This window comes from Cynocephalus volans, chromosome 18 (assembly GCF_027409185.1).
Source record: "Cynocephalus volans isolate mCynVol1 chromosome 18, mCynVol1.pri, whole genome shotgun sequence".
Taxonomy (NCBI): domain Eukaryota; kingdom Metazoa; phylum Chordata; class Mammalia; order Dermoptera; family Cynocephalidae; genus Cynocephalus; species Cynocephalus volans.
The window spans coordinates 6,548,257-6,568,141 of NC_084477.1; the positions used below are offsets into that span (position 1 = coordinate 6,548,257).

A 19,885-nucleotide genomic window follows, 5' to 3' on the forward strand; every position below is an offset into this window, starting at 1 on the left:
CATGTATTGAAATAAACTACCCAATAAACATGTACAATAAAAAATATTTTTTTTAAAGTACTGCTATGAACATTGATTACAAGTTTTTGCATGGCTATATATTTTCATTTTTCTTGGGTATATGCCTAGGAATGAAATTGCTAGGTCATGTGGTAACTCTAGGTTTAACATTTTGAGGAACCGCTGAACTGTTTTCCAAAGCAGCTGAATGATGTCACATTCTCACCAGCAGTATATGAGGGTTCCAATTTCTCCACATCCTGGCTAGCACTTGTTGTTATCTGCTTTTCCATCATAGTCATCTGAGTTATTGTGAAGTGGTATTAAATGGTGGTTTCGTTTTATATATCTTCTTTGGGAAAACATTTATTTAGATCCTTTACCCATTTTTTAATTTGGTTATTTGTCTTGTTCTTGAGTTCTAAGAGTTTTTTATGTATTCTAGATTTAAGCCCCTTATCAGATATATGTGATTAGCCAATATTTTCTCCCAGTCTGTGGAGTTTCATGGTAGTGTCCTTCAAAGCACAAAAGTTTTTAATTTTGCTGGCATCCAGTTTATCTATTTTTTCTTTTGGTGCTTGTGCTTTTGGTGTCATACCTAAGAAGCCATTGCCTAATCCGAGATCATAAAGATATGCTTATGTTTTCTTCTGAGAGATTTATAGTTTAAGCTCTTTCATTTAGGTCTTTGATACATTTTTTTTTTTTTTGAGTTAATTTTTATATGTGGTGTGAGGTAGGAATCCAGCTTCATTTATTTGCATGTGGATGTCCAGTTGAGTTCCATTTATTGAAAAGACTGTTCTTTCCCCATTGAATTGTCTTGGTGCCTTCATTAAAGATCAGTTGACCATAGATGTAAGGGTTTATTTCTGAACTCCGAACTCTGTTCTGTTGATCTGTATGTCTGTCTTTACACCAGTAACACAGTCTTGATTCTGTAACTCTGTACTAAATTTTGAAATCAGGAAATGTGAATCCTCCAACTTTTTCAAAGTTGTTTTGGCTATTCCAAGTAACTTGAATTTCCATATGAATTTTGGGATTTATTTGTCAACTTGAAAAAAAAAAGGCATTTGGGATTTTGAAAAGGATTGCAGCGAACTTTAAGTCAATTTGAGGAGTATTAACATCTTAATAATATTGTCTTCCAGTTCATGAGTATGAAATGTCTTTCCATCTATTTAGGTATTCTTTAATTTCTTTCAGTAATGTTTTGTAGTTTCCAGATAGAAGTTATGTACTTCTTAAATTTATCCCTAGATTTATTTTTTGATGCAACTGTTAATTGAATTGTTTTCTTAATTTCGTTTTTGGATTGTTTGTTGCTAGTGGATTGTTCATTGGTAGTTTACAGAAATACAGTTGATTTTTGTATATTGATCTTATATCCTGCAACCTGGTTAAACTTGTTTATTACTTTTAATAGTTTTTTAGTGGATTTCTTATGATTTTTTAAATATAAAATCATTTCATCTGCAAATAGAGATAATTTTACTACTTCTAATCTGGATGCCTTTTATTTTTTTTCTTCTTTAGGTGCCCCAGCTAGAATCTTCAGCATAATAGAAGTTTAATAGAAGTGGCAAGAGCAGACATCAGGGTCTTATTCCTCCTCTTAAAGGGAAAACATTCAGTTGTTCATTAAGTATGATGTTAGTAGTGGAGTTTTTCATAGGTGCCCTTTATCAGGTTGTGGAAGTTTTCTTCTATTCCTAGTTTGAGTGTTTTTTATCATGAAAGGGTGTTGGATTTTTTTTTTTTAACTTTTTTGCTGCTCTCCAGTACAGTGAACCAAACCCTTGACCTTGACCTTGGTGTTATAACACTCACTCTAATCAACTGAGCTGACTGGCCAGCCACTTTTGAGATGATCGTGTGGGTTTTGTCCTTTATTCTACTCTTATGATGTATTACATTAATTGATTTTTTTTTTTTTTTTTTTATTAAACCCACGTTCCATTCCTGGAATAAATCCCACTTGGTCATGGTATAGAAATATGTTGCTGAATTTGATTTGCTAGTACTTTGCTGGGGATTTTTGAGTCTGTATTTGAAAGAGATATTGTATTAGTCTGTGTTTTTTTGATATGTCTTTGTTTTGGTATTAGGTTAATGTCCTCACAGAATGAGTTAAGAAATGTTTTCTTTTCTTCTATACAGATGCTCCTTAACTTACAATGGGGTTACATTCTGATAAACTAATCATATTTTGGAAGTAGCATAGTCGAGAATGCATTTGATATACCTAACTTACTGAACATCCTAGCTTAGCCTAGCCTATCTTAAATGTGCTCAGAGCACTTACGTTAGCCTACAGTTGGACAAAACCATGTAACACAAAGCCTATTTTATAAGAAAGTATAGAATATCTCGTAATTTATTGAATACCATACAGAAAGTGAAAAACAGCATTGACGTATTGTTACTCTAAGTACCGTTTTACTGAATGTGAATTGAATCACTTTTGGAACCATCGTAAAGTGGGAAAATCATTAAGTCAAACCATCCTAAGTTGGGGACCATCTTTATTTTTGAAGAATTTGTGAAGAATTGATATTGAGGGCCGAGCCCGTGGCGCACTCGGGAGAGTGCGGCGCTGGGAGCGCGGCGACGCTTCCGCCACGGGTTACGATCCTATATAGGAATGGCCGGTGCGCTCACTGGCTGAGCGCCGGTCACAAAAAAGACAAAAAAAAAAAAAAAAAGAATTGATATTGATGCTTATTTAATTTAGTAGAATTCACCAGTGAGGTCATCCGGTATGGGCTTTTCTTTTTGGGTAGTTTTTAAATTACTCGTTCAGAAGCACATCCTGCGTCCTGAGATGGGGCCATGGGCTGCCCTGCCGCTGCCTGCATCCATGCAAGCAACAGAGCGAGCATGCCCGAGGTCCTGAGACCAGGCTTTGGGCTGCACCGCCCCACCCACAAGAACATGTTAGAATGTATCTGTTAGCTGCATGTATTTCTTTGGGGTGTGTGACTTGTCTGCTTATGTCCTTCACCGAATTTCTGTTAAGATTTTTCTAATTCATTAAGAGTTCTTTATGCATTAAGGATGTCAACCTTTGTGTGTTAAGTTGTCTATCAATTGGCTTTAAATTTAATTTGCGATGTTCTCCTTCATTTGTATGTTGAGAAAATAATTTTCTATGTAAACATTAAATTTAAATAAATAAATTACTAATTCATTCTCTTTTTCCCATTTAGAGGTCTATTCAAATTTTGTTTCTTCTTCAGTCAATTTTGGTAATTTGTATCTGTTGTAAAAATAAAATAATTTAATCAGGCCCCCTTGCCTTAGGTCTGTTTGGAGGTGGTGCAGCACATTCTTTGTAAATAAGTTGTGGGGGGGGAGAGAGATAGCGTGCATGCACGGCGCTGCGACCTGGCTAGCATTTACTGCCTCGGGCGTCCGCCCTGCACACAGCTGATCCTCTCGAGCCTACAGCTCCCGTGAACTTCTGGTGGTACAGCAGACACACCAAGCAGGAGCAACAGCTGCAGTGGGCGTGTACATGGCAAACTGATAGGCCGAGGAGGAAAGAGAGAGAGTTTGCAAAGCAGGCTGGAAGGCAGAGCTCGTGTCTAAAAGTAGAGCATGTTTTCTCTGCTGGCAGCTGCTCAGTTTTTCTTCGGACTTTACTTGTAGCAGTTGAGTTTCAGAGTTTCTCTTTGGATTGCCTAGCTCTTAGATGTGTGTGTGCTGAATAAAGACTATTCTTTCTTCAGCCAAGGCTCCGAGGACCTTTTTTCTGGTTACCTAGCTCATAGACCTGCATGTGAAGGGTTTGTGACCCAGTCTGGGCAACAGGCTTGAGGGGTCTGTGAGCTCCAGACCCAGCCCTAGCTCGACAATATCTTTCCAGGAATTTGTCTATTTTATCTCGGTTATATAATCTGTTGGCATGCACTTGTTCATAGTCCTCTTTATAATCCTCTTTATATTTCTATAAGGTCAGTAAAGATGTCTTTTTATAGATTTCTATCCAATAAATAGTTACTTTAATCTCACAAAGGAATTAACTCCTAAACTTGAGGGCCTTTCTAGGTAGAAGATACAGAGGAGTGTGAAAAACAAAGAACTACTGAGTTCCTCATTATTATTGCTATCAGTGAATAAGCACCGTCAACATTAATTTCTGCCTGGCACAGAGTATTGAAACAGCACCTTCAAAAACTAATAATAATATGGGTGGGGAGTGGGCAGGGGGTACTTACACTGTTTAATACTATCCAAAGGAATATCTCTAGGCTTAAAAATCCTTTTCCTAGCAAATTGTGAACTTCCTATAACCTTGAGAGTAAACACTTGAACTGATTGTCTAACTTTTCATCTGAGAGTGAAGGTAACACAGTAACCTACAAAGCTATCGGGTTTTTTGGGTCGGTGTGTGCGTGTGTGCGTGTGTGCGTGTGTGCGTGTGTGTGTGTGTGTGGTGTGTGTGTGTGTGTGTGTTTTATTGTGGATTTTTTGTTTTGTTTTGTTTTGTTTTGGCAGCTAGCCAGTATGAGGAATCCTTGACTTTGGTGTTATCAACATCATGCTCTAACCAACTGAGCTAGGTTTTTATTTTTTATTGTACTGTCTCAGCAATTCTTTAGAAACTTTATATAGGCCAGATCACATTATAATGAATTCCAAAGTATAGCCAAAGTTTAGAGTGGTACATTTCTCTCTCATTTTACAGATTTTCCTATTTATAAAATGCGTCAAAACATATCATTTTGTTTTTTAGAACATAAAGTCTTGAATGCAAGGAAATTTCAGACTGAAGTACTATAGTTCCCTGGCAATTTGTAGGAGTTCTAAGCTTGGAATACCTAATTATTTTCATTTGTGAAAAGGCAGAGAATAAAAGATCTCTGATTTCAGCATCCTGATTCTGACAAGTGCATCCCAATTCTCATCATAACTCTTTGGTCAAAAGTCACCATTTGGCTATAATTTATTTTTTCATGAAAACCTTTTCCTTTTTTTAATAAAGTGTTTGTATTTCCATTATAGAAATTTATTATAAGGACTTTTGGAAGTCTGTTTACTGCTCAACTAAAAGAGAGATTGTTAAAATTAAGTGATATTGAACATTAAATGGAAAAGTTTAATTTACCAAGAGTTTGAAACCTTTAGATTATTGTAGATAAATCATGATGCATTATCTCCTTTTGGAAAGTATTCTTTATTTTGAAAGAGAAACTCACACTGTAAAAAGAGAAAAGGCCACTTTAAAATAGAGCTGTCTGCATCCAGAACAAAAGCCTGTTGGTGCCATTGTTAAAGAAAGCAGCAGTATACAGAACATGTTATCGGTTGTGCACTGTATAAACAATGGGATTTCTCAATTGGAAAAGGCAATTTAAGTCCTGGAAGTTGGCTGCTAAGGAAACCAGTGGCTGGAAAAAGACTAGCAGTATTTTTATGTAAATTAACATGGTACCCTGTGGTATTTTCCACCCTTTCTATGAAGTGGGGGAGAAAGTAGGAGGATAGCAGGAAACATGGAAAGGCATCTCTTCTGTTAAAAGGGTGCAGGGACTAGATCATTTTCTTTTGTTCCCCCTAATTTTTTATTTTGAAAATTTTAAACCTTCAAAAAAGGTTGAAAGAGTACAATCTATATACCCTTCACCTAGATTTTTATCAGTTTTTTAATATTTTGCAACATTTGCTTTCTCTTACACTCCCCCCCCACACACACTCTACATAGAAAGTAAGTCACAAACATAGATGAATTGTCATCTCCTAAGAAAAACATACTCTAAATACAGTATTATCACATCCAAGAAATTTTTAATTGATATAGTATCATCTAATATATAGTCTGTATTTGTATTTGTCCCAATAATGTCTTTATTAGCATTTTTTTTTAAATCTAGGATCCAGTCAAGGTTCATTTGTTGCATTTGGTTGTCATAAGAATAACCACCCTTCCTCTGCCTTCTTTTGACTTTTCTAGCACTGATACTTTTGAAAAGACCAGCCCACTTTCCTTGTAGAATGTCCTGCTGTTACCAAATTAGCCTTGGATCTCAGTGTCATAGAACTGAACAAAGTACCCAGCAGAATTTAAGGCAGGCAACACTTTATTAAAAGGAGATAGATAGACTTATGCATAAGGGAGTCAGCAATAGAGAAGCTGTCTCCCTGAGAGAAGCTGAGGAAGGGTTTTATAGGCATTTCCTCAAATGACTTCTGCCATCTTGCCTTGATGATTTCTGGTATCTTTATGGTGGTCGCGAGCGGGGTCGGCTCCAGGAACATCCTGTGTGCAACTGTCAAAGGGGTCAAAGATCAATCTGTAACTTAATTTTTACAATTAAGGTAAAAGAAAGAATGGGTCCATAATGATAAGTTATAAACAGAGCTAACAGTTATATTTTAATAAACCTTGGAGAGGAAATTTTGCAACTCAGCAAATAAAATGGTTTCTGTCTTATCTCAATTTATTTTATCAGGGCAGTTATACCTAACCAGTTCGTCTCATTCAGTCACATCCACCAGGGCCAAGTGGGGCAGTCATGTGCCCTGGGGGTCTCGTGACTGAGAAGAGGAAAATTAACGGAAAGTCCTCTACAGGGAAAAAGGAGTTGGTTTGGTTCATAGAACTAGCACTGTCTGTCTCACTGCAGTCCAGACTTACCTGATTTTTCCTTATGGTTATATTCTGTTTAACATATTTGAGAAGAAAACTAACAAAGGAAGTGTTGTAGCTTTTGTATTTCATCACATCTGGAGGCGTGTAACATCAGTTTGTCCAACTATTTTGATGATACACGGTTTAATCACTCGAATAAAGTAATAGTCATCATATTTTTTCATTGCAAGGGCCGGCCTGTGGCTCACTTGGGAGAGTGTGGTGCTGATAACACCGAGGCCACGGGTTCGGATCCCTATATAGGGATGGCCGGTTAGCTCACTTGGGAGAGTGTGGTGCTGACAACACCAAGTCAAGGGGTAAGATCCCCTTACCAGTCATCTTTTATTAAAAAATAAAAAATGTTTTTCCATTGCAAAGGTAACTTTCCTCCTTGTTATTTAGGGAAAGTGGGGGGGGGGGTGTGATAATTTGAGACCATGTGAATGTTATTTTCTGAAAACGTTTTTTCCAGTGGTTTTATCATCCATGACCCTCGCCTCACTCAACTGAGGGCTGTAAAATGGTGATTACCTGAGCCTGCCCTTACGCCTGCGTTTATTAGCAGCTTTCTTCTGTGAAGAGGAGCTTTGCGTTTCTTCATTGTTGTCGTCGTCAAGTATTAGTATGGACCCTGAGACTGCCTTTTTATTTAATGTGCTATAGTCCATTATTATCTTCTTTTTTTCTTTTTTTTTAATCACAGTTTCGCAGAGTTGGCCAGTGGCCCCCTCAGGCCACTTGTACGTCATTTTCGCATGTCTCCATTATTCTTTGAACACTTCTTACCTTGTACTTTTTCTGCCCCAACTTGGAATCAACCATTTCTCCAGGGAGTCCTGGTTCCTTCTAGTAAAGAAACCAGGATCTGGACAGTATGTTCACCGCTTCTTCTTCAGTGGGCAGAGCTGGGTCATATACATATTTTTAAAATCATGAGTTCATACGGATTCCTCCAGTTAAAATCCAGCACCACAGGGGGTTTTCCTTCCCTTTCCCTCTTCCATATTTATATTTTCCTCCACCCATATTGAGAATTCTGGTTCCCAACAACATCAGTATATTGTCTCATTGCTCTGTGCTGCAGTACATACAAAACAGTTTTAAATTTCCACCAGTACCAGTGTGAACAACAGATATAAGTTTGGGGTTTCTTTGAGCTTCCTTTTGTCCTTAGAATATATCTCATTAAGGGTATATGGACAGGTTACTGTATTCAGAAGTTAAATTCCTTTTTATTTTTTGTGTGGTTATATTATCAATTTGATACACAACTACATTCATTTGTTTTCATTTGAATTCAACTTTAAAATGTGCTTTTTTTCTATTAAAGCTTACTTTGTGTAAAACATTTACATAGTAGATGTCAAAACTATATATAAAAAGATATTCTTAGCAAGTCTCCTATCTCTTCCTCTTTCACTCATCCCCTGTAGGTAATCATTTCCAAGAGTTTCTGGTTTTTTTCTTCTTTTGTTTCTTCTTTGCAAAAATAAACAAATAGATATTTGCATAAGACTGAGGTCTTACAAATTCTTTCTGTAAAGAACCAGATAGTGAATATTTTAGGTTTCTTCTCAACTCTGCCATTGTAGCGTGAAAGCAACCACAAACAATTTATAAATGAATGGGCATGGCTATGTTCTAATAAAACTTCATTTGCAAAGACAGGAGGCAGACCAGATTTGACCTGCAGGAGTGGTTTACTGGCTCTAAGATGTAAATACAGGTAGATATAGATATTTTTGTACAAAAGTATATACAGTTGACCCTTGAACAACACAGGCTTGGACTGTGCGGGTCCACTTACATATTAATTTTTTTCAATAAATAGTGTATAGTACTGTAAATGTATTTTCTCTTCCTTACGATTTTCCTAATATTTTCTTTTCTCTAGCTTACTTTATTGTAAGAATACAGTATATAATATAACACAAAATATGTGTTAGTTGACTACTTATGTTATAGAGAAGAGTTGTGGTCAACAGTAGGTTATTAGTTGTTAAGTTTTGGGGGAGTCAGAAGTTCTACATGGATTTTTGACTGCCCAGGGAGTCAGCATCCCTACCCCTGTGTTGTTCGAGGGTCAGCTGTACATAGTCTGCTGTCAAAGAAAAAATTGCTCCATAATACTTGTTAAAGCATGGTAAAGCAGGCTTTATTCAGGACCATCATGATAGGTATAGAGACCACGGCAATGGGATTTTTGCAGTGGGGCGAGAGAGATTGGGTTTAACTCTGAATATAGCATGGGCTAGTAGGAATTTATAGCCACCGACCAGGGTGGGCATCGGTGGATGGAAAATTACTAAGAGGAAACATCAGCAGTAAGGATTCTGCTGGATTCTGCTAAACCAGTCTAACATGATTCCTACTGAAGACAGGCCAGGTAATTAGACGTCACCTAGGGAGTGATAGAGGATCAGGAAACTGATCAGATATGGAAGGTGATCAGATATTGAAGATGGAGAGTTCTTGCTAAACTGACTTAGGGATCTTTGCCAAACCTGGATTTTACAAGAAAGTGTACCGGTGGGCCTAGGAGAATGTTCAAAAAGAGCCTGACTAAAGTTTGGTCAAACAAAGAATCTTTGTTAGTACTATGTATATATTATTTTGCAACTTGCTTTTGTTCCCCTAACAAATACGTCCTGGAAATTATTGCCTACCAGCTCCTCAAAAGCATCCCCCTCTTCTTATGTCTGCATAGTATTCCATTGTGTGGATATATCATAGTTTCTTCAACTAGTGCCCTGTAGATGCACAATTAGGTTGTTACTAGTATTTTCCAAACACAAATAATGCTACAAGTAATAACATTGTGTTTATGTTTCATGTATATGCAACCTATTCTCTTAACCATGATGTAAAGATACAAGTAAATGAAAATCTGTTAAGCTGAGTATAGTATTTTACTTTTATAACTAAAAAATGTTACTTTAAAGTAATGCACACTCTTTATCAAATTTAGAAAAACAAACAATTCTGAAATGTATCGGGTTAAAATTTAAAGTATCACTTTATACTACACTCCTACTCTAGGCAAATCTACTCCCCTCCCCCAAATAGTCAACAGTTTGACCTGTGTGCTTCAGACTTTTCTTTTGTTGCAGTTGGTGGTGGTTTAGTTTTGTGTTTATGCACTTAGTATGTAAACATACACACAGGGCTTATTTACCTGTTTTATGAAAATGTGATCATGCTACAGATATCGTATAACTTTGTCTTTTTACTTTATGTGATTTTTTTATGTCCATATATATTGAGTTACTTCATTTATTTAGCCATTTTTCTGCTGTTGTTTAAATTGTTTTCAGCTTTTCAGTATTATAGACAGCTACAATTAATATCCTGGAGCATGTCTTTGCATATGTACAAGTATTTCCATAGAATAGATTCCAGGAGGTGGAATGGTTAAGTGGCTGTCATTGATTAATACTTGTGCAGTGTCTTTCTCACACCCTCACCAGCACCAAGAATGTTTGCCAATCTGGTGGATCAAAAAAGAATGATAGCTCATTGTTTTAATTAGTATTTTTCTGTTTACTAGTGAGATTGTTAGTTCATGTTTGTTGGCCACCAATTTCTTCTGTGATTACCCACATATCTGTGCGGGTTATTTTTTTTAATGGAGATTTATTTACAGGTATACCACACTGCCTGAACTTTGCTGCTCAAACTCTGGGATTAAATAGATTTGGTTAAATGTTTTGAGGAATCCCTTACTATGTGCAGTCTCACTACTCTCCATCCAAAATCAAATTGATTTCAGAAAAAAAAAAAGTATCCTTCACTTTCCTAACTTGCCATCCAAATTCTGGCTGTCCAAAATCAGGAACCCCAAAAATTCAGATAAAGAGGGGTACTTGTGTTCTCCTACAAATCTTGGTTATATGAATTCCAAATTTTTCTCCCTGTGTGGTGTTTATTTTTTGATCTTGTTAATGTAGTTTTACACAATAGAAAGTTGTACATTTTTAAGTTGAGTTTCTGTTGAAGTTTTTCTCTATAAATTCTAGGTTTTTGCTCTACCTTAGATTGTCTTTTCTCATCTAAATTTTTTTTAAGTCTATTCGATTTTCTTCTGGTATATACGATTATTTTTAGACACACTAGAATTTTTAGATGTGAAATTTATTTTTATGAGTAATCAGTTTTGTCAACACACTTTTAATAATTCATCATTTGTCATTCATTTTAAATACTACCTTTATCATACACCCACCAAATTCTTATATATACAAGGATCTGTTCCAGAAACTGTTCCTGCAACAGTACCATACTGTTTTAATGAATATTTTTATGTCCAGATGGGAAAGTCCCTTGTTTTTTTATTCCAAATATTTTTTATTATTGCTTAATTTTTCTTCTAGGTACATTCTAGAAAGAAAAAATTGACTTGTTTATTTATGCTTCCTCCAGCAATGTATGAGAATGTGCCCAGGTCTGGGAGAAACTGGCTAGAGGTATGGAGCCAAGGTTAAGACTTGAATAAGCCTAGAAAAATACAAATTATCTGCCCTCTCACCTGGGAGAAATCTACAAGGTTTGTAACACTGTTGAGTGTTACCTAAGTTTTTGTTCAATAAACTGTTAACTTATTTACCACTTTCTAGGTTTAACCCCTCCAGCCCACCCTTTTAACCCCTTTCACAGGCATTCCCTGTAATTTCATATTATGTTACCTGTGTATATCCTCTTTCTTAGCATTTCTTCCCATCTCTCCCTCTTCCTACGACCCAGTTTTCTATATGGGGAAATCTCATTTGTTGCTAAAGACCCAGTACAGATATTACCTTTTGTGGGAAGTTTTTCTTTATGCTAACGGTTTGAAGGTTGTTCTAACTTCTGTGCCTCATATTACTTATTCTTACGTTATTATCATTATCAAACTTCGGGCTGAATCAGGATATATGACACATGCCATAAATGTTAAAAAATAATAAAATGTCTTTGCCTTCATGGAGCTCACCAGAGAATGAAAGGAGAAGCTTAGAATAGGAAAAAAAATAGATATGAAAGTAGACATTATACATGTTTGTTTTGTTTTGTTTTGTTTTTTGAAGTCACTAACAGGAGAGCTTTCAGATGAAATTTTTGTTTCCAACCTGACCAGGATTTTGATTTTATTGCTTACAATCTGAGTTGTAACGAAAAATACCAAGAAATGAGGTTAGAAAAGCCGATATATCCAGTGAAAGATTTGGGGAGTAGTCCCTTCCTCTAATGTAGAGTTGAGTTATAAATGAAAAGGTATTCTGAATCTTTTTTTTTTTTTTCTTAGTACTGGATGAACGAATACACCTCATCCATTGGAATTGGAGTTTTTCATTCAGGAATTGAAGTATATGGCAGAGGTACGTGTACACACAGTCTAAGTTTACTTTCTGAAGATTTTGTACTTTAAAGGAGTGGCAAAATCATAACTATAGCTCTTTTTTTTTTTTTTTTAAACCACTTCCATATGTTATTGTGGAAAGTAGAAGAAAATCTCCCCATATTAGTTTATACTGTGTTTTGGGAAAATGCTCCAAGTATTTGAAGGGGAAGTACTCAAAATACAAGAGTATACATTCACTTAATTATGTTTTATTCTAAATACTATGTCTTTAAAAATGTTTTCCTTTTGAGATTGTTATACCATGACAGTTTGTTTTGCTCTGTTATATGTTTGAGTTCCTAAGACATCTCGCACTTTGAAAAATAGCATGATGATAACAATGACTTTGACTGGAAAAGGGTTGGTGCTAGAGAGTGCCAAACTTGAAATGCCAGTTTCCTGAGGGAATTTCAGTAATATGTTTGTTTTTGTAGACCTATAAGTATATATTTATAAAGTCTAAAAACCGTTGTTGAGCAAATCCTGCCTTTGATTACCTCTAGCTTTTTGCTCAGGAGTGATGGCCTTTTTCATTAGCTCAGCCCTTTTCATTCTTGTTACCTTTATTGCTGTCTATTACGATATACACGGCAGGAGCCTCTCAGACACCTAGTACCTGTGTTTTCTACAATTTTTTCCTTTGTTCTAATTTTCCCTCTTTGTTCAAGATAATCTACTCCTGATCAAGTTGTAACTAGCAATGGTCTGCATCAGACAGGTCACATTACAGATTTCATCAGGGTTGTGATAGTACAGGTTGGTCATCCGTAAACCGAAAATCCAAAATTTGAAATGCTCCAAAATCGAAAACTTTTTGAGTGTCAACGGGATGCTACAAGTTGGAAAATTCCACATCTGACCTCATGTGACAGGTTGCAAAGCACAGGCACACGACAGTTTGCTGTTGTTCAATAGCTTTACAAGTGTGCTGGTGATGCTACTATGTACTACTTAATGATCTGAACACATTTTTTCACTGTATTAATGGTATGTCATATTTTTTACTATTAAGTACTTATGTGTGAATAAGGGTAGGAAATGATTGTTTATTAGTAGCATATAAATTCAGAGTCAGTAATGATGGTGATGCCCGTTTATGGATGGCTGAGATAATGACACCTTTGCTTTCTGATGGTTCAGTTTACACACAGTTTGTTTCATGTACAAAATTATTAGAAATAATGTGTAAAATTACCTTCAGGCTGTGTGCATGAGGTGTATATGAAACGTAAATGAATTTCATGTTTAGATTTGGGTCCCATCCCTTAGAGAGATCTCATATGTATATGCAAATATTCCAAAATCCAGATAAGTCCAAAATCAAAACACTTCTGGTCCCAAGCATTTTAGATAAAAGATACTCAACCTGTATATCGTTTTGAATCATAAACTCATGCTACAGCAGAAATGCCTGTATTTGCTTCAGCTAATACCCCTGCAGACTACACATCAATTTTAGCTAATATAAAGAAAAGACCCATTTACTTAAATGTTGTTTAAACTGTCCCTTTTTTAATGTTCCACATTAGCTGCTTCTAGATGCCATTTAGCATATTAAATGCTGGCTATAAAGATCTGCCATTTATGCTCCATTTTACTTGACAGGCTGCATCTACCAAATAATCCCAAGAAACAGTGAGGGACTCTTGCCGAAAGTTTTATTGGTTGGAGTATTGCTGTGGATGGGATCGTAGTCTGTGGGTTTGCTCTCTTGGTCGATTTGGCTTTTGCCAAAGTTGTGTGTGTATTCTTTTTTAACTTAAATTTGCATGATGTGTTGCAGTTTTTAAAGTGCTGTCAAGTTTTGAACCACATGACCATGCTAAGGTCATAAGCCATTTTCTCCATTTTTCATTTGAAGAACTGAGGCCGAAACCTGCGGAAAGCCATAGTGCTAATAACGAACATAACTAGGACTTCTGCCCAAGTGTTCTTACACGCTAGTCCACTGCTTTGTTATCTGCCTAATTACTGCTCACCTTCACAAAACGATTTAGTAGTAACCAGAAACGTGATTCACAACATGTTCTTGTAGATTTAGCAAAGCTAGGACCAAATATATTCCTGAAAGTGAATGATAGCTTCTTGAATAAAAGAATTAATGGATCTATGACTTTCATTACTATAATAAAGCAAAAAATCTAGTCTCTTCGTGTCCAGCCTGATTATCTACAAAATTTTACAAAGTGCTGTCATTAAAAAAAAAATTACCTTTCAAAATTGAATGGTGAACACTTTATTTCTTGAATACATTGTTGCTTTTTCCTAAAAGGTCTGAATTAAAAGTAAACTTGGTATCTGCCTTACTGATTCCCGTGCTTTGTTCTAAGACCTTTTAAGATTATATCATTTGTTTGGAATCCTTTAAATATGTCCACTAAGACTAAGTGAGATATGAGAATTGTAGCCAGGAATTTTTTATTTGAAGCCGTTCTCCATTTCTTGTTCTGGATGAGAGTTTGTATCTGATGAGCTGGACGTACATTCACTGAAGTACAAATAGGTTCCCTCCTGGTGAAAGATTTGCTGTGGAGAGTGTGTGTATCTGTGTGCGGGTGGGTGTATATGTTAATTTAGCAGCTAATTTTTTCTCGAATGAGAGGAAGTGAATTTAGTGTTTCTAGTTTAGTAATGCTGCACCCTCACTCAAAGATAAACCAAGAGTCTTCATTCCAGGAGCCATGAGCACTCACCGTTATTGGACAGTTGCTCCAGTCAAGTATGAGTTTGCAATTAGATCACTTTAATTTAGAAAATGGCAAAACACCAACTGCCCCCCTGCTTAGTTTGGCACGATAGATGTGCCGGGAGACTGTACTCACCTTTGAGCATTAGTCTCTGCCGATATAAACAAAGTAAATATGGCAGTCAGGATTCCCTTTGAGTGTCTTTCTTCCGTTATTCCAGTTTCAGGTCTTTTGTGACAGCTGTGCTATACTAGTAATAGCTAAATGAGATGTTTGCGAGAGCATTTTATAAACTGGAGAACATTTAGGTGGTGTCAGTATGATCCTCGTCATTTATTAAAGGTAATTCAGCGTTCTGGTTAAATTTTGTGTGATAAGTACTAAAAATCATGAGTTTTCTCTTTTCAGAATTTGCTTATGGTGGCCATCCTTACCCCTTTTCTGGAATATTTGAAATTTCCCCAGGAAATGCTTCTGAACTAGGAGAAACATTTAAATTTAAGTAAGTAGGGAGGATAATTTTTATTACACTATCTTAGGTGCCAAAATTTGTTTTCAGGCATAAAAGAGTTCATTTGGTAGATTACAATCTACAAAGTTAAAATGTTTAACTTTTAGTTGCTGACACTTTATTTTAAAAATCAAATCTATTTGAGTCGTTGTATCAAGATGGGATTCAGCCAAATAAAGTGTCTGAAATAGCCTTCTATTACTTTTACCATATAAGTTATTGTCTACTTTTCAAATTTTTTTTTTGCCTTAGAAAACTTTCCTATCTAATGATTTCTTCCCCCCAGTCTCCTATTTGAGATGAGAAGGAGGAAAGTTTTATTGTGACCCACCTACAATTATTAAAAATCTCTTCATTTTCCCAATGGAAGAGAGACGGTTTATAAATTTGAAATAACTAAACAGTTGGTTAGCCTGGAAACTGTTATCAAGGTACATGTGCTACATGTACTGGTAAACCTAAAATATGTGGGTATGAGTCCTCTGGAGCCTTATGAGTAGAAAATAACAGTGAAAATTTGAATGTTAATAATCAGTTCCTTCCTTAATTAAAGTTTGTGTTTAAAGTGATATTTAGAATGTTAGTTTCAAGGAGCTATAAAGAAACTTCTGGGCCTGTAATAGATAACTTGCCAAGTGAAGAACAGTGAAATGAGGTTATAATTTGAAATTCCATATAGGGCTACACATTCTTAGCACTACAGAGTTTATGGTTCTCTTAGCCTGTCACTGAATTGAAATGTTTACACACAAGAGTGCTATAATGCAATTCTGAATCCATTAATTTGGTCTCCCTTTTGACAAGACTATTCAATGAAAGGGTTTTCTAAGTATTTTTAGCTTTCTTGGATGCCTAACGTGTATCTGACTAAAATTCCACATTCTCTTGATTATTGTCTATTTATTTCCAAGGTAGTAGTTTTTGGTTGGGTTTTTTTGTTTGGGGTTTTTTGATAATACTTTTTTTAGTAATTTAATGAAGTTTGACAGTTCATCTCACTGCAGCACAGTGGCAAATTAACTTAAAACTTTATTTCTAAGTGGGATTAGGCCATTCGTTTGGCAAGTATAATTAAGCAGGAATATTTGCAGCATGGATCCAGTTCTCTAATAATATAACTACTAACACAATAGTTGTGAGAATAACTGTGATAATTATGTTTTTTATATGATCATATATATTGTTTCATAAAGAAAACAATTTATCATGCATTTGTATTATGGAGAAGTATCTGACTATATATAAGAGTATACTTAAGAGTTTATTGCAGAAAAGTAGAAACTAAAATAATTGAGATTTAAAAATTCTCATTTACCTTATAGTCTTTTTATATTAACCCTGATTTGTTCATAATATTCCTGGAAATAAGCAAGTCTTTGAACATTCCTTTTATAAATACCTGAAACTCACACAGCTATGTCCTTTTTTTCTTTCTTTTTGTTCTTTAAGAGAAGCTGTTGTTTTAGGGAGTACTGACTTCCTAGAAGATGATGTAGAAAAAATTGTAGAAGAACTGGGGAAAGAATACAAGGGCAATGCCTATCATTTGATGCATAAAAACTGCAATCACTTTTCTTCAGCTTTATCAGAGGTAAATTAAATTTTATCCTAAAAGTTCTTCAAATAAGTAACATTTACTTTCTGTCCCACTATATTCAATCTTGACTCATTTTTTTCTGATTATTTGTGTTATGTAAAATATGGTATTATATTTCTTTCTCTTGTGTGAATGACCTATCCAGAGTTGGTAACTTTAGATAAGCACAATTTTAAATGGTAATTCTATTTATTGCCTTACTCATTAATTCATTCATTGCTTTACTCATTTTTATTCATTAAAAATGATAATTTTATTCATTTGTAGAGAATGAGTACAAATAATTGTCTCTTCTTATTCTGATTAACTTTATTACAACCTAAGATTTTTAATTTAAAAAAATAAATGCCAGGAGACTTCTTCTTAGCCACTAAGATTGCTCTTTTACTAAATTTTAGTTACCAGCCCAGATTTTTTTTCTGGCTCCTATAAATGAGTAATTCATCTCTTTTATCTGAAACTTTTATTCTGCTGACATATCACAAAGGGATTTATTTGCCATCTCAATTCCTGAGTCCCAAGCAGAAGATCAAAACTAGATGAAAATGAAAGGACCATAAAAAAAAAAATAGGGGAAAGAAATCGGAAAGATCGTAAAATAAGGTCTAGAGAATTAAATCACCCTTGGAAGGCTTCCCAGCTTTCTGACTCTTAACAGACGGATGCTGTGGCGGCATCAGGGTCACACAGAAGGTGTGAAAGGTGTACAGGAGGAGATGAGCTGCTGTTTCAGTGACCTCCTCTGCAGAAAGGCTTAGCTCCCTGGCCATTTTCACTTTCCTCGGGTTCCGCAGTGTGGCTTTCAAACAGGGCTGCAGCGGTCTCTTACTTTGCTACTCAGAGAGCAGCATCAGCATCACCGAGGAGTTTGTGAGATGCCCAGGTGATTCAGGGAACACGAAAGTTTGAGAAGCACCAGCAGTCGGTCTGTACCATAGAGGCGACGCCGTCATGGAGGTTTTCAGGGAAGCAGGGAGGTGGTTCTGAACTTTCTTGACCCCAGACATTACATTTGTAAGGGCATGCATTCAAAAACCCGTACAGTGTTAAAACTGGCATATTAGACACCATCTAATCCAATCTTCTCATTTTTACAAACAAGGAATCGGGCCCCCATTAGAAACATGACTTATCAAAGATTATTATGGAGAACTCAGATTAGACCCTGACTTCTTAGTCCAGTGCTTTTTATACTTTATTATTACTTCCTCTGGTTCTGATTTATTCTCTCTCCCAGGTAAGTTAATAACTTTATTGAGCATCTGTACCACCACCTCAGCCCTGGTTTAACCCTGAAACCATACTACAGTCAGGGGTCCAAAGAGCATCTCTAGATGTCCCTGGAGCCGGCTTTTTAGGCCAGAATTTTCATGCTTTTCCCCATATGATGGTTGAGTTGTTAAAGAGATCCAGAAATTAAGCGATTTTGCCAAAGCCACCTAGCTTGTTAGTAGACTGCCAAAACTAGAATTTTGGATAGTGAGAGATGTAATGAGCTATTCCAGTAAACCCTGTAAAATGGAGGCAGACAAATTTAATGAATTGGTTGTTGATAAATGTACTCTTTTGTTAATATTGTTCCAAAAGTCTAAGCATCACCACCATTTAGCATCATAGTCTTGTCAGTTCAGACACTTCTTCTACGACAGGGATTAGCAGACTACCACAGCCTGTGAGCCAACACTAGCCCATGATCTGTTTTTATACAGCCTGCAAGCTACAGATGGTTTGTACATATTTTCACGATTGGAAAAAAGTCAAAAGCGGAATTTATAGGAACATGTATAAATTATGTGAAGTTCAAATTTCAGTATCCATAAAGTTGTATTGGAACACAGCTATGTTCGTCCGTTTCTGATTATCTTGACAGCTTTCAGGCAAAGTTGAGTAGCTGTGACAAAGACCTTATGGCCTGCAAAGCCTAAAATATTTACTGTTTGGGTCTTTACAGCAAAAGTTTGCCCACCTCCACCCTACAGGTTAGATCTGTTTGAATCTGAATCAAATTGGCGTAAGTAATGAGTGTATTGGTACATTTCCTGTCACTGATAACAGAACACCTGAAACTGGGTAATTTATAAAAAAACACAATTTGTTTCTTACAGTTTTTGGAGGCTGGGAAGTCCAAGGTCCAGGAGGCACATCTGGCGAGGGTCACCTTCTTGGTGGGACTTCTCAGCAGAGTCACAAGGCAGCAGAGGATATCATGTGGTGACAGGGCAAGAGTATGTTAACATGCTCACTTGCCTTATAAAGCCACCAATGCCACTCCCACAATAATCCACTCATCTGTTAACCCATTAATCCTTGAATGGATTAATCCATTCATGAGGGCGTAGCCCTCAGCTCTCCAGTCATCTCCCAAAGGCCCCACCTCTCAACAGTGCCACATTGGAGATCAGCCATCCACATGAGCTTTGGAGGGACAAAGACTCAGACCATAGCAATGAGGAAACATACCTCTTATGAAACAAGAAATCCAGAATAAGGCAGGCTCCATGTCAGTGTGGTCAGTGTCTCAACAGTGTGTCATCAGGAACCTACGGTCTTTCCATCTCTCCAAGCTTCATTCTGTAGATGTCAGCTCTGTCCTCGGGTTGGCTCCCTTTATGGTTTTCTGATAGCTGTGACAGTTGTAGGCGCAACATCCAAAGGAAGAAGAAAACTCTGTCTCTCCCTTAGGTTCTGTCTTACAAACAGTGAAACATTTTCTAGCACCTCCTCCCACCGTCTCCTTCTAAAAGCAGGTCATGTTTCGTAGTCAGAATTGAGTCAAATGCCCGATTCTAATGGCATGCCATTACTAAATGCCACTAGTCTAATCTAATTACCTTTTTAAAATTAATATTTTCAGTGGAAAACTTAAGACATACAAAAGTAGAGAGAATAGTATAATGAGCCTCTATATACCGATCACTTAGATTCAAAAGTAGTCAATAATTCATGCCTAGTCTTATTCAGATGGAACTGCCCACTTCAAAATACCACCCCCGTCCACAGATTATTTTGAAGCAAATCCCAGATATCATTTTTTTTTTTTTTTTTTTTTTTAAAAGATGACCGGTAAGGG

At 36.2% G+C, this 19,885-nt stretch overlaps 1 protein-coding gene across 2 annotated transcripts in view; it reads left to right on the plus strand.

The window, feature by feature from the left end:
* DESI2 (desumoylating isopeptidase 2) overlaps window positions 1–19,885 on the plus strand; it is an 89,817-nt gene that overhangs the window by 20,451 nt on the left and 49,481 nt on the right. For both annotated transcript variants that reach the window (XM_063082800.1, XM_063082799.1), the window contains exons 2-4: window positions 11,925–11,997; window positions 15,116–15,209; window positions 16,668–16,809. In XM_063082800.1, coding sequence (XP_062938870.1) covers window positions 11,925–11,997; window positions 15,116–15,209; window positions 16,668–16,809 — 309 coding nt within the window. The remainder of the gene's footprint in view (window positions 1–11,924; window positions 11,998–15,115; window positions 15,210–16,667; window positions 16,810–19,885) is intronic.